Source organism: Salvelinus sp. IW2-2015, linkage group LG30 (assembly GCF_002910315.2).
Source record: "Salvelinus sp. IW2-2015 linkage group LG30, ASM291031v2, whole genome shotgun sequence".
Lineage (NCBI taxonomy): Eukaryota > Metazoa > Chordata > Actinopteri > Salmoniformes > Salmonidae > Salvelinus > Salvelinus sp. IW2-2015.
This window is the reverse complement of record NC_036869.1, coordinates 25,464,046-25,477,054: the sequence shown is the minus strand read 5'-3', so window position 1 is coordinate 25,477,054 and position 13,009 is coordinate 25,464,046. Positions and strand designations below refer to the sequence as shown.

General features: G+C 47.1%; 1 protein-coding gene across 1 annotated transcript in view; it reads left to right on the top strand.

The window, feature by feature from the left end:
• The window catches only part of LOC111955107 (sodium/hydrogen exchanger 3), a 78,750-nt gene that overhangs the window by 18,236 nt on the left and 47,505 nt on the right, over positions 1-13,009 (top strand). The window contains exons 4-5 of the mRNA XM_023975187.2: positions 434-512; positions 1,168-1,345. Of these exons, the coding sequence (XP_023830955.1) occupies positions 434-512; positions 1,168-1,345 (257 nt within the window). The remainder of the gene's footprint in view (positions 1-433; positions 513-1,167; positions 1,346-13,009) is intronic.

Sequence of the window (13,009 nt, the reverse complement as noted above, 5' to 3'; positions counted from 1 at the left end):
CTTGGTAAGGAATAGGGTGCCATTTGGGACACACCTAATGTGTATACTACAGTTTTTTGCAAAACACATTTACTTAACTTTTTGTAATGTGTTAAATAAGAAGTATGTGGACATCCACGTGTAATGACATTCATCATTGGAAACCTTAACCCGACAAATGAAGTACAAAGGCAATACACAAGACAAGGCATGTTGACAAAACTGCACCGGTCAGTCACACGCTTTACTTCAGAGAATGCTGTCTGTTTGTAGGCCTACATAACATAAATCATATACAAATGGTCCAAGAATACCATTTTAATCTAATGGATTATATTACACAATTGATTCAATTAATTGACACACATTAAATCATGTAATGTTCAATTTATTTGGTTGCTTAACCTCCCCAACTCCTCAGTGACCGGTCATCTTTATTTCCATGCTCCCTCAGGTGCTGTTCAATGTGTTTGATGCATTTGTGTCGCTTGGAGGGGGACAAATCGACGCTGTAGAGATCATCAAAGGCATAAGTAAGTAAGAGCGCCACACCTTGGCTACGTCCAAAATTGCACCCTATTCCTTATATATTGCAATTATTTTACATAGTCATTTAGTCAAAATTAGTCATTTTAGGAGACTCTCTTATGCAGAGCAACTTACAGTAGTGAGTGCATACATTTTTCCCAACTTCCTTATATAGTGCACTCATCTGCGCTTTGTAAGGAATAAGGTGCCAGTGTTTGATTCTCAGGCCAACAAATAGAGCCCTGTCAGATAGTCAATAGGTACAGCTTATTGTGCCATCTTTAAGCAAACTGTAAGGGTAATGCAACAAGCAATAGAGTATGTAATCTGTCTAACCCAGGGGTAGGCAACCCTGGTCCTGGAGAGCGTTTTTTTATTTAATGACCTGGAAGACCAGGTATGTTCAATTTAGGCAATCACTGAACTGATAAATTAGCTCAGTTGGTCAGGTGGGGTATCTAGTTGGGGAAAAGTCCTACATTACCTGCGGCTCTCCAGGAACAGGGTTTCATACCCCTGGTCTAACCAACATTTGATGTATTCCTGAAATAATTACTTACTTTGTTCCCTGTTTGCCCCTATATGTCCTTCTGACTCTCTTCTTCTTCCTCCTCCTCTCTCTTTTATCGCCTTCCTCTCTTCCTCCTCTGCTCTGTGTAGTCTCATTCTTCGTGGTGGCGGTTGGAGGCTCCCTGGTTGGTGTCGTCTTTGCTCTGCTGATCTCGCTCCTGACCAGATGCACCAAGAACATCCAGATTATCGAGCCAGGCTTCATCTTCGTCCTGGGCTACCTCTCTTACCTCACAGCCGAGATGCTCTCCCTATCCGCTATCCTGTCGTAAGTCTTTCTGACTCTTATGTTGATTTATTAGGCCATTTACTGTATACCCTTTCTGTTAGGTTTTCAGTGGAACACCCCTTAACATGATATTTCCACTTAACTTGGCTTAGTATTTAGATAGGTATTTCAGTTACTTAGTACACTCTTAGAAAAAAGGAGCTACTGTAGGGAAGTCGGCTGAATAAAACCAGGCCAATTCCAAATGCCTGGCAGTTGGCAGACCATACCCAATACACATCTACAACGGTAGAGATGAAAAGACGTCACTACCCAGCCAATCTTTTCCCCCCCAATGCACTCTGGTTAAGGCGTCTGTATGCTTCCCAGACGAAACAGTTTGGAAGAGTTTGTGCATATATTATGATAACATTTTGTGACGTTATTGTTTGTTTTGGACTTTTTGGCTATTCGGTCACACCAATTTTTGACCGAAGTCGGTAGCCATAGTCTATGCACCTTCGTTGGTGATTGGTCAACAGTAGGGATTCTTCAATAAAGTCTTTGTTGTCATTCAACGAGAGATGACTCGTTTTCATGCACATTTTTTCATTGAGAAACACTGCACCAAACATCTTAGGTGTAAAATTGCGCAACTAAGATCTACTTGGCAAAAAGGTCCAAATTAATGACAGATTTCTTGAGATATCACTATTTTGAGGGTGGTTATGGCATCTCAAAATGGACAAACAGTGTTATTGTCACTTTTTTCTCGTTTTTCAAGCGAAGGTCTTTTAAGGGAGTATGCAAGCTCATGGTTCGTGTGAAGCTGACTGAAGTATGCTGATGCCTTTACAAGATAACACTCCAGAGGGCCATTACATGGCAGAACATCCACTTCACACGTTATATCCAAGCCAGGGTGACGCAGTAATAGCAGGGGCCCGCCAAATGGTTTGCCCTGCTCTAAAAGGACAGAATCCAGACCATTCAAATGGAATCAGAAAAACCTTGCTTTTTGGGAGAAATCATTACATAAGGATCCAGGCTGGGAGGCAAGAAGTGTACTGACCCTATGATCATTGTATGCTGTAGAAATGCTAAATTATATTGTGTATTCTAAACTTTGTGAGTAACTTCTTTTTCAAAGAGAGCAGGTCATGTTTTGTATCCTTATGTAGGGAACATTATGCCCTGAACAATGACCCACCTTTCCCGGTTGTAAAAAGGATTTATCCATCAATAATGGAACAATATTAAATTCCCTAATGAAAGGAACTCTGCTCCCTGGGGCTAGGTGCACCTCCTGCTAAGCAGGACCACGGAATGTTTCAGCCAATCAGGCAAGGAGCCTCAGCACCTAGCCTCGCCCTCACTGTCCATTCGACCTGAACAATAAAAGCGTGGCTCGAATAATAGCCACAGCTGCCCAAAACCCTTCTGCTGCCCGGATATCAGCGTAGTTGGTAACTGGAAAGCGCCCCTTGCTTGTTGATCCCCTCGATCTCAATGAGTGGAAGCCAAACACCAATATTGGATTTTTAATGTCACAATGGCTCTTACAATAAAGATTGCAGATTACGCACCTGTTTTTAGGGTAATGTAATATACTTTTGACTCAAATCCAATTGCCCTTTACTTCCCATGAGGCGCCTTTGTAATGTAACATATGAGGATGACTCACCAGTATGTGGAATAGTAAGAAATGAAAGTTTCGGCCTTATAAACAAACTTTTTCATGCAGAAAGCCCACTAAACAACATTAAAAAACACAACTTCAAACACTTCTTAATGCTATTCATTAAACTTTAACATCCAGTAATGTCTCCATTATCAAAATAATATATTATGCCCACATCTAGAGATGAACAACAATGCAAGAAGTTGTAACAGCCCAAAGAATTTACAGAAGGGAGGGAGAGGGGAGGAAAGTCATGCATGGCGGCCTAAGGCATGAGAGAAAGAGTTCTCGTTAAAATGTTCTTGTTAACAAAAACGTCACTGTACTCTGAGAAATGAACCAGACTTTAGCATCCTCACACGGGCATCACCATAATGTAGCGGAGTGGCATAACATTATTATAATGTCTAATTCCCGCTCAGCCCAGTCAAAACTGTTCGCTGCTCTGGCCCCCCAATGGTGGAACAAACTCCCTCACGACGCCAGGACAGCGGAGTCAATCACCACCTTCCGGAGACACCTGAAACCCCACCTCTTTAAGGAATACCTAGGATAGGATAAAGTAATCCTTCTAACCCCCCCCTTAAAAGATTTAGATGCACTATTGTAAAGTGGCTGTTCCACTGGATGTCATAAGGTGAATGCACCAATTTGTAAGTCGCTCTGGATAAGAGCGTCTGCTAAATGACTTAAATGTAAATGTAAATGTAATTAATTGATTAATTAATTATGGAATATAAAATATACATTGAATAAAAATATGATTTGAATGGATTGCCAAGAGTGTGCAAAGCTGTCATCAAGGCCAAGTGTGGCTACTTTGAAGAATCTCAAATATAAAATATATTTTGATTTGTTTAACACTTTTTTGGTTACTGGTTCAAAGACGTATAAGGTTTTCAAAGTAGCAAAAAAATAAAACAGCAATTACAATTCCCTAAAATACTTTTTTTATGTTAATTGGAGTGTCACCTATGCCCTTATTTGAGTTATAATCAACAATAAAGCCAATAATTAACTTTTATTGTGATTCATATGAATGTACCCTAGTAAAATGTCACACTAAGTGTTAATAAAAATAAGATAATTTTAGGCTATACAATGATAACACTTAATCAAAGTTTAAAAGTTAAATCAACTCCCTCTCCCTTTCTCCCTCAAACATGTTTTGTTACTATTTCATTGCTAATGTTAATAATAATCACTTTACTATAATTTGAGCCTGCGGCAACACTTTACATTGCATTACGTTGCATTATTACACGATTATTACATGATGTAATTATACATTGTTACACCTTAACTGGTACATTTCTATTCAATGCAGGTACACAAATGCAATTTCAAGATATCTACACAAAATAGCTACATAAAATGCCCATCAAACTTCAATTCAAACTTGAACAGTCTCGTTTTTTCATAAAGTGCTCCAAATGTGAAGCAGCTGTTAACTAATATAATTCATAATCCATTTTTAATCCATAATTGTTTGTGTGTGTGTGTAATATTATATTAACTAATATAATCCATCAGTTATACCTTAACTGCAGTGCAATAAAACAATAACTAGTGTAATAGTGAAAATTAATGTTAAAACTTCTTTGGGCTGCAAGCCCGAGGCTGGCCACAATATGACAACAGCCACTTCAAGTGCAGGGCGCGAAATTCAAAATATATTTTTTTGAAATATTTAACTTTCACACATTAACAAGTCCAATACAGCAAATGAAAGGTACACATCTTGTGAATCCAGCCAACATGTCCGATTTTTWAAATGTTTTACAGCGAAAACAGCACGTATATTTATGTTAGCTCACCACCAAATACAAAAAAGGACAGACATTTTTCACAGCACAKGTAGCATGCACAAAGCCAACCTAACTAACCAAGAACCAACCAAACTAACCAACAAACAACTTCATCAGATGACAGTCTTATAACATGTTATTCAATAAATCTATGTTTTGTTCGAAAAATGTGCATATTTCAGGTATAAATCATAGTTTAYATTGCAGCTACAATCAGAAATTGCACCGAAAGCAGCCAGAATAATTACAGACACCAACGTCAAATACCTAAATACTCATCATAAAACATTTCTGAAAAATACATAGTGTACAGCAAATGAAAGACAAGCATCTTKTGAATCCAGCAAATATTTCCGATTTCTTAAGTGTTTTACAGCGAAAACACAATATAGCGTTATATTAGCTTACCACAATAGCCAGAAACACAAGCCATTCCCCAGTAGCAAAAGTTAGCGATCGTAACAAACCAGCAAAAGATATATAATTTTTAACTAACCTTGATAAGCTTCATCAGATGACAGTCCTATAACATCAGGTTATACATACACTTATGTTTTGTTCGAAAATGTGCATATTTAGAGCTGAAATCAGTGGTTATACATTGTGCTAAAGTTGTGCTAACGTAGCATCTTTTTCCCACAACGTCCGGATATTTTTCTGACACTTTTTCTGACACACATATTCTGACCAAATAACTATTCATAAACATAACTAAAAAATACATGTTGTATAGGAAATGATAGATACACTAGTTCTTAATGCAATCGCCGTGTTAGAATTCTAAAAATAACTTCATTACGACATCCAGCTTAGGTATAGCGAGAGAGTACCCAAAAGCTGGGCGCAAACGACTAGCACAACATGTTCGACAGATATATGAAATAGCATCATAAAATGGGTCCTACTTTTGCTGATCTTTCATCAGAATGTTGTACAAGGGGTCCTTTGTCGGGAACAATCGTTGTTTGGATTTAGAACGGCCTTTTTCCCTCTCGATTTAGCAAGCACACTTGCCAAGTGGCGCGAATCTCTCCATCGTCAACAAACTCAGAGAACGGAACACGGCAAAACTCCCGAAAATTTTTCAATAATCTGATTAAACTATATTGAAAAAAACATACTTTACGATGATATTGTCACATGTATCAAATAAAATCAAAGCCCGAGATATTAGTCGTCCATAACGACAGCTTATCAGAAGGCAAATCCAGGTCCCTTGACGCGCTCTCCAGAAAACAGGAAACTTTTGACACGTCATACAAAGAGCATTTATTCGAGCCCAGATCAAGTTACACACTCCATTTCTTCTCTCACTGCTTGTCGACATCTAGTGGAAGACGTATGAAGTGCATCTAAACGAATAAATATCAAGGACTTTAATAGGCAGGCCCTAGAAGAGAGCATCGATTTCAGATTTTCCACTTCCTGTCAGGAAGTTTGCTGCAAAAGGAGTTCTGTTTTACTCACAGATATAATTCAAATGGTTTTAGAAACTAGAGAGTGTTTTCTATCCAATAGTAATAATAATATGCATATTGTACGAGCAAGAATTGAGTACGAGGCCGTTTGAAATGGGCACCTTTTATCCGGCTACTCAATACTGCCCCTGCAGCCCAAACAGGTTAAGCGTTATCCACCCAGCTTTCTATCCTATTTGATCCTATTCTGTTGCTGACACTAGCATGAAACCATGAAAACAATACCTTGCTTTTCTTCTGGCTAGTCTATCCTCCCTAGCAACTGGATCTGCGTTAATCTTTTGTCTGTGCCGTGCAGCCCTCTTCTTATTAGACAACGGCATCTACAGTATAAAGATAATATGCCTTGAAATAACTCAAAATGTGTCACAATTCCAGTAGTGGTGATAAAGGAGTCAGACGCAGAGAGCAGGGTAGTGAGTAGCAAGTGGATTTAATATTTCCAAAAAGATATAACACGAGACGGCTACGCCACACATCCAAAGGCGCGTCAAGTACAGTCCAAAACAAACAGGACAAAAATCCACAGGGAACAGACACCACAAACAGAAAAACAAGCCCGCACAAAAGTCGGCGGGCCAACTGGGTTTAAATAGCCCACAATAAACCTAAACACAAAACAGGTGCAACAAATCAGACAAAACTAAATGAAACAGAAAAGGGGATCGGTGGCAGCTAGTAGGCCGGAGACGACGACCGCCGAGCGCCGCCCGAACGGGAAGAGGCACCATCTTCGGCGGGATTCGTAACAGTACCCCCCCTGACGCGCGGCTCCCGCAGCGCGCCGACCCCGGCCTCGAGGGCGACCCGGAGGGCGAGGAGCAGGGCGATCCGGGTGGAGGCAGTGAAAGTTCCTCAAGAGGGAAGGATCCAAAATGTCCCCCACCGGTACCCAGCACCTCTCCTCCGGACCGTACCCCTCCCAGTCCACGAGGTACTGCAGGCCCCTCACCCGGCGTCTCGAGTCCAGAATAGCTCGTACCGTGTACGCCGGGGACCCCTCGATGTCAAGAGGGGGCGGAGGGACCTCCGGCACCTCACCTTCCTGAAGGGGACCAGCTACCACCGGCCTGAGGAGAGACACATGAAACGAGGGGTTAATACGATAGTAAGAGGGAAGTTGCAATCTATAACACACCTCGTTTATCCTCCTCAGGACTTTAAATGGCCCCACACACTGCGGCCCCAGCTTCCGGCAGGGCAGGYGGAGGGGCAGGTTTCRGGCCGAGAGCCAGACCCTGTCCCCTGGTGCGAACACAGGGGCCTCACTGCGGTGGCGGTCAGCGCTCTTCTTCTGCCGTCCACTGGCCTGCTGAAGAGAGTCCTGGACTGCCCGCCAGGTCTCCCTAGAGYGCTGTACCCACTCCTCCACCGCAGGAGCTTCGGTCTGACTTTGATGCCACGGAGCCAGGACCGGCTGGTAGCCYAGCACGCATTGAAATGGCGATATGTTCGTGGAGGAGTGACGGAGTGAGTTCTGCGCCAACTCCGCCCATGRGACGTACCTCGCCCATTCTCCTGGCCGGTCCTGGCAATACGACCTCAGAAACCTACCCACTTCCTGGTTTAYTCTTTCCACCTGCCCATTACTTTCGGGGTGATACCCAGAGGTAAGGCTGACCGAGACCCCCAGACGCTCCATAAACGCCCTCCAAACACGGGACGTGAACTGGGGACCTCGATCAGATACGATATCCTCCGGCACCCCGTAGTGCCAAAAGACGTGGGTAAATAGAGCCTCCGCAGTCTGTAGGGCCGTAGGGAGACCAGCCAATGGGAGGAGACGGCAGGACTTAGAGAACCGATCCACAACGACCAGAATGGTGGTGTTCCCCTGAGATGGGGGAAGATCAGTCAGAAAGTCCACCGATAGATGAGACCAGGGCCGTTGTGGAATAGGGAGGGGCTGTAACTTCCCTCTAGGCAGGTGCCTACGAGCCTTACTCTGCGCGCACACCGAACAGGAGGAGACATAAAGCCTCACATCCTTAGCTAAGGTGGGCCACCAGTATTTACCCCTAAGACCGCGCACCGTCCTCGCAATCCCTGGATGACCTGAAGAAGGAAGTGTGTGAGCCCACCGAATCAGTTGATCACGAACACCAAGCGGCACGTACCTGAGGCCGGTCGGACACTGTGAGGGCGCAGGTTCCAACCGCAACGCCCGCTCGATGTCCGCGTCCACCTCCCATACCACCGGAGCCACCAGCCTAGAAGCTGGAAGGATGGGAGTYGGATCGATGGACCGGTCCTCAGTGTCATAGAGACGGGACAGCGCRTCGGCCTTAGTGTTRAGAGAMCCTGGTCGATAAGAGATGGTAAATCTAAATCGGGTAAAGAACATGGCCCACCTAGCCTGACGCGGATTCAGTCTCCTCGCCGCCCGGATATACTCCAGATTGCGGTGGTCAGTCCAGATGAGGAAAGGGTGTTTAGCCCMCTCAAGCCAGTGTCTCCACACCTTCAGGGCTTTTACCATAGCTAGCAACTCCCGGTCCCCCACATCATAGTTCCGCTCCGCCGGATCCAGCTTCTTAGAAAAGAAAGCGCAGGGGCGGAGCTTCGGTGGCKTGCCMGAGCGCTGTRACAGCACGGCTCCAACCCCAGCCTCGGACGCATCCACCTCCACTATGAATGCTAACGAAGGGTCCGGATGYGCCAACACGGGCGCGTCAGTAAACAGAGCCTTCAGCTGGCTGAAAGCTCTATCTGCCTCGGCCGACCAACGTAAACGCACCGGCCCCCCCTTCAGCAGTGAGGTAATAGGCGCCGCCACTTGGCCAAAACCCCGGATAAACCTCCGGTAGTAATTGGCAAATCCTAAAAACTGCTGCACCTCCTTTACCGTGGTCGGAGTCGGCCAATTACGCACGGCGTTAACGCGGTCACACTCCATCACCACCCCCGAGGTGGAAATGCGATAACCCAGGAAGGAAACGGCTCATTTGGAGAACACACATTTCTCAGCCTTGACGTATAGGTCATGCTCCAGCAGTCGCCCAAGTACCTTGCGCACCAGGGAGACATGCGTGGCGCGTGTGGCAGAATAGATCAAGATGTCATCAATGTATACCACCACACCCTGCCCGTGCAGGTCCCTGAGAATCTCATCGACAAAGGATTGAAAAACGGCTGGAGCATTCTTTAACCCATACGGCATGACGAGGTACTCATAATGGCCTGATGTGGTACTAAACGCTGTTTTCCACTSGTCTCCCYCCCGAATACGCACCAGATTATAYGCGCTCCTGAGATCCAATTTTGTGAAAAAACGCGCTCCGTGGAATGATTCCACCGCCGTAGCGATGAGAGGTAGCGGATAACTAAATCCCACTGTGATCGAATTTAGAMCTCGATAATCAATGCACGGWCGCAGTCCTCCCTCCTTTTTCTTCACAAAAAAGAAACTCGAGGAGACAGGTGACATGGAGGGCCGAATGAACCCCTGTCTCAGAGTYTCCGTGATATATGTCTCCATAGCCAACGTCTGCTCCTGAGACAATGGGTACACGTGACTCCTGGGAAGTGCAGCGTTCTCCTGGAGGTTTATCACGCAATCCCCCCGGCGATGGGGTGGTAATTTGGACGCCTTTTTTTTACAAAAAGCGATTGCCAAATCGGCATATTCTGGGGGGATGCGCACAGTGGAAACCTGGTCTGGACTCTCCACCGACGTGGCACCGATGGAAACTCCTATACACCTACCTGAACACTCCTCTGACCACCCCTGAAGAGCCCCCTGTCTCCAGGAAATGAGGGGATTGTGACTAGCCAACCAGGGAATCCCCAACACCACTGGAAACGCAGGTGAATCAATAAGGTAGAAACTGATCCGCTCCCTATGATTCCCCTGCGTTACCATGTCCAGCGGTATCGTGGCCTCCCTGACCAGCCCTGACCCTAACGGTCGGCTATCTAAAGAGAACACGGGGAAAGGTGGGTCTATCTGCACTAACGGAATACCCAACTTACGGGCGAGTCCGCGATCCATAAAACTCCCAGCTGCGCCTGAATCGACTAGTGCCTTATGCTGGAGAGAGGGAAAAAACGCAGGGAAGAAAATAAACAAAAACATGTGACCAACAGGGAGCTCTGGGTGAGTTTGGTGCCTACTCACCTGGGGTGGCCGAGAAGTGTTCCGCCTGCCATCTCGACTCCCTGACTGACTCCTCCAGCACCGGTCCGAAGTGTCCTCTCCGGCCGCAGTAGGTGCAGGAGGAGCCTCCTCCGCCGGTCCCCCTAGATGCAGCTCCTCCCAACTCCATCGGAGTTGGAGCGGGAGGGCTGGGAGGTGGAACTGACAGGACCCCCTCTGAACGCCCGCAGGCAGCTAGCAGGTTGTCCAGTCGTATCGACATGTCAATGAGCTCGTCGAGGGAGAGTGTAGTGTCCCGACAAGCTAGCTCCCGACGGACGTCCTCCCGAAGGCTACATCGGTAGTGGTCCATCAGGGCCCTGTCATTCCACCCCACTCCAGCAGCCAAGGTCCGGAACTCCAAGGCGAAGTCTTGCGCACTCCTCGTCTCCTGTCTGAGGTGGAACAGTCGCTCACCCACCGCTCGGCCCTCCTGAGGGTGGTCAAATACAGCCCGAAAGCGGCGGGTGAACTCTGGGTAGTGGTCCCGAGCCGAGTCTGGGCCGTTCCATACAGCGTTGGCCCATTCCAGGGCTCTACCCGTCAGACAGGAGATGAGGAGGCTAACACTCTCCTCTCCCGAGGGAGTCGGATGAACGGTAGCCAGGTAGAGCTCCAGCTGGAGCAAAAACCCCTGGCACCCAGCCGCCGCTCCATCGTATTCCCTCGGGGGCGCGAGACGCAACGCGCCGGAACCAGACGACGACGTGGAAGGAGTGGGTTGCGTCGTCTGTGGAGGAGCTGGGGTAGATGTCGGGAGACCACTCCTCTCCCATCGCTCCATCCTCTCCATCATCAGGTCCATCGCCGAACCGATCCTATGGAGGACGGCGGTGTGATGGAGGACACGCTCCTCCATCGATGGAAGAGGGGTGGTCGCTGCTCCTGCTGACACCATGTTTTGGTGCGGGCTTCTGTCACAATTCCAGTAGTGGTGATAAAGGAGTCAGGCGCAGAGAGCAGGGTAGTGAGTAGCAAGTGGATTTAATATTTCCAAAAAGATATAACACGAGACGGCTACGCCACACATCCAAAGGCGCGTCAAGATTGACCTGCGAACGCATACCATCTTGTGCGGATCAAACCCGGTGACGAGTGGAAGACCGCTTTCAACACGCCTACTGGTCACTACGATACTTGGTGATGCCCTTCGGCCTGACCAACGCCCCGGCTGTGTTCCAAGGCGCTCATAAACGATGTGCTTAGGGATATGCTTAACATCTTCGTGTTTGTTTACTTGGATGACATCCTCATCTTTTCGAGCTCCCTTCAAGAACACACTAAGCATGTCAGACAAGTGCTCAAACGCCTCCTAGACAGCCATTTGTACGTTAAGCCGGAAAAGTGTGAATTCCATTCCTCTCGAGTACAATTCCTGGGATTTGTAGTGGAACCCGGTCGAGTCCAGATGGACCCCAGGAAGGTAGGGGCGGTAGCGGATTGGCCCACCCCCAAGTCTGTTAAGGAAGTTCAGCGTTTCCTGGGCTTCACTAACTTTTACCGCAAGTTCATCAAGAACTTCAGCTTGGTGGCAGCCCCTCTCTCAGCTTTAACCAAGGGTGGCAACACAAGGTTTCTGTGGGGAAAAGAAGCTGAGACGGCCTTCCAAGGACTCAAGCAGCGCATCCTCTCTGCTCCCATCCTGACACTACCGACGGGATGAACCTTTTGTGGTGGAGGTAGACGCATCAGAGGTTGGTGTTGGAGCTGTCCTGTCTCAGAGGGGTGAAGACAAGAGGCTGTGGGGGCACTCCTCTCACCTCACCTGTCACCCGGGCATAGGTCGCACCTTGGAGTTCATCCAGGTAAGTTCTGGTGGCCCACCATAAAAGAAGACGTTGCCACTTTCGTCAAGGCCTGTCCCGTGTGCTGCCAGGGCAAATCTTCTCACCTCCGCCCTCAAGGACTCCTTCACCTTTATCTATTCCCCACCGACCCTGGTCCCATATCTCGTTGGACTTTATTACTGGCCTTCCTCCGTCCCATGGTAATACTACTATCCTAGTCATCATCGACAGGTTTTCTAAGGCGGCCAGGTTTGTTCCCTTGACCAAATTACCTTCTGCCAAGGAAACGGCTGAGTTGGTGATTAACCATGTGTTCCGAGTCTTTGCATTCCGCAAGATATGGTTTCCGACAGAGGTCCCCAGTTCGCCTCAAGGTTTTGGAAGGCCTTCTGCCAACTCATAGGGCCACGGCCAGTCTATCTTCAGGGTACCATCCGGAGTCCAACGGCCAAACCGAGAGGATGAACCAAGAGCTGGAAACCACCCTCAGATGTATGGTCTCCAACAACCCGTCCACATGGTCATCCTTCATTGTTTGGGCCGAGTACGCGCACAACACCTTGTGCTCCTCCTCCACTGGTATATCCCCGCACAAGTGTCAGTTTGGCTATGCTCCTCTATTGTTCCCGGACCAGGAGGCAGAAGTCAGAGTGCCTTCAGCCTTGAGGTTCATCAGACGCTGTCGGCTTACGTGGAAGAAGGCTCGTCTTAATCTTCTGCATTCCTCACAGCAGTACCAACGACAAGCCAACAGACGTCGCCGTCCCGGTCCTACCCTGTACCCCGGCCAGAGAGTATGGCTCTCAACTAAGAACTTACCGCTACGGGTGGAGTC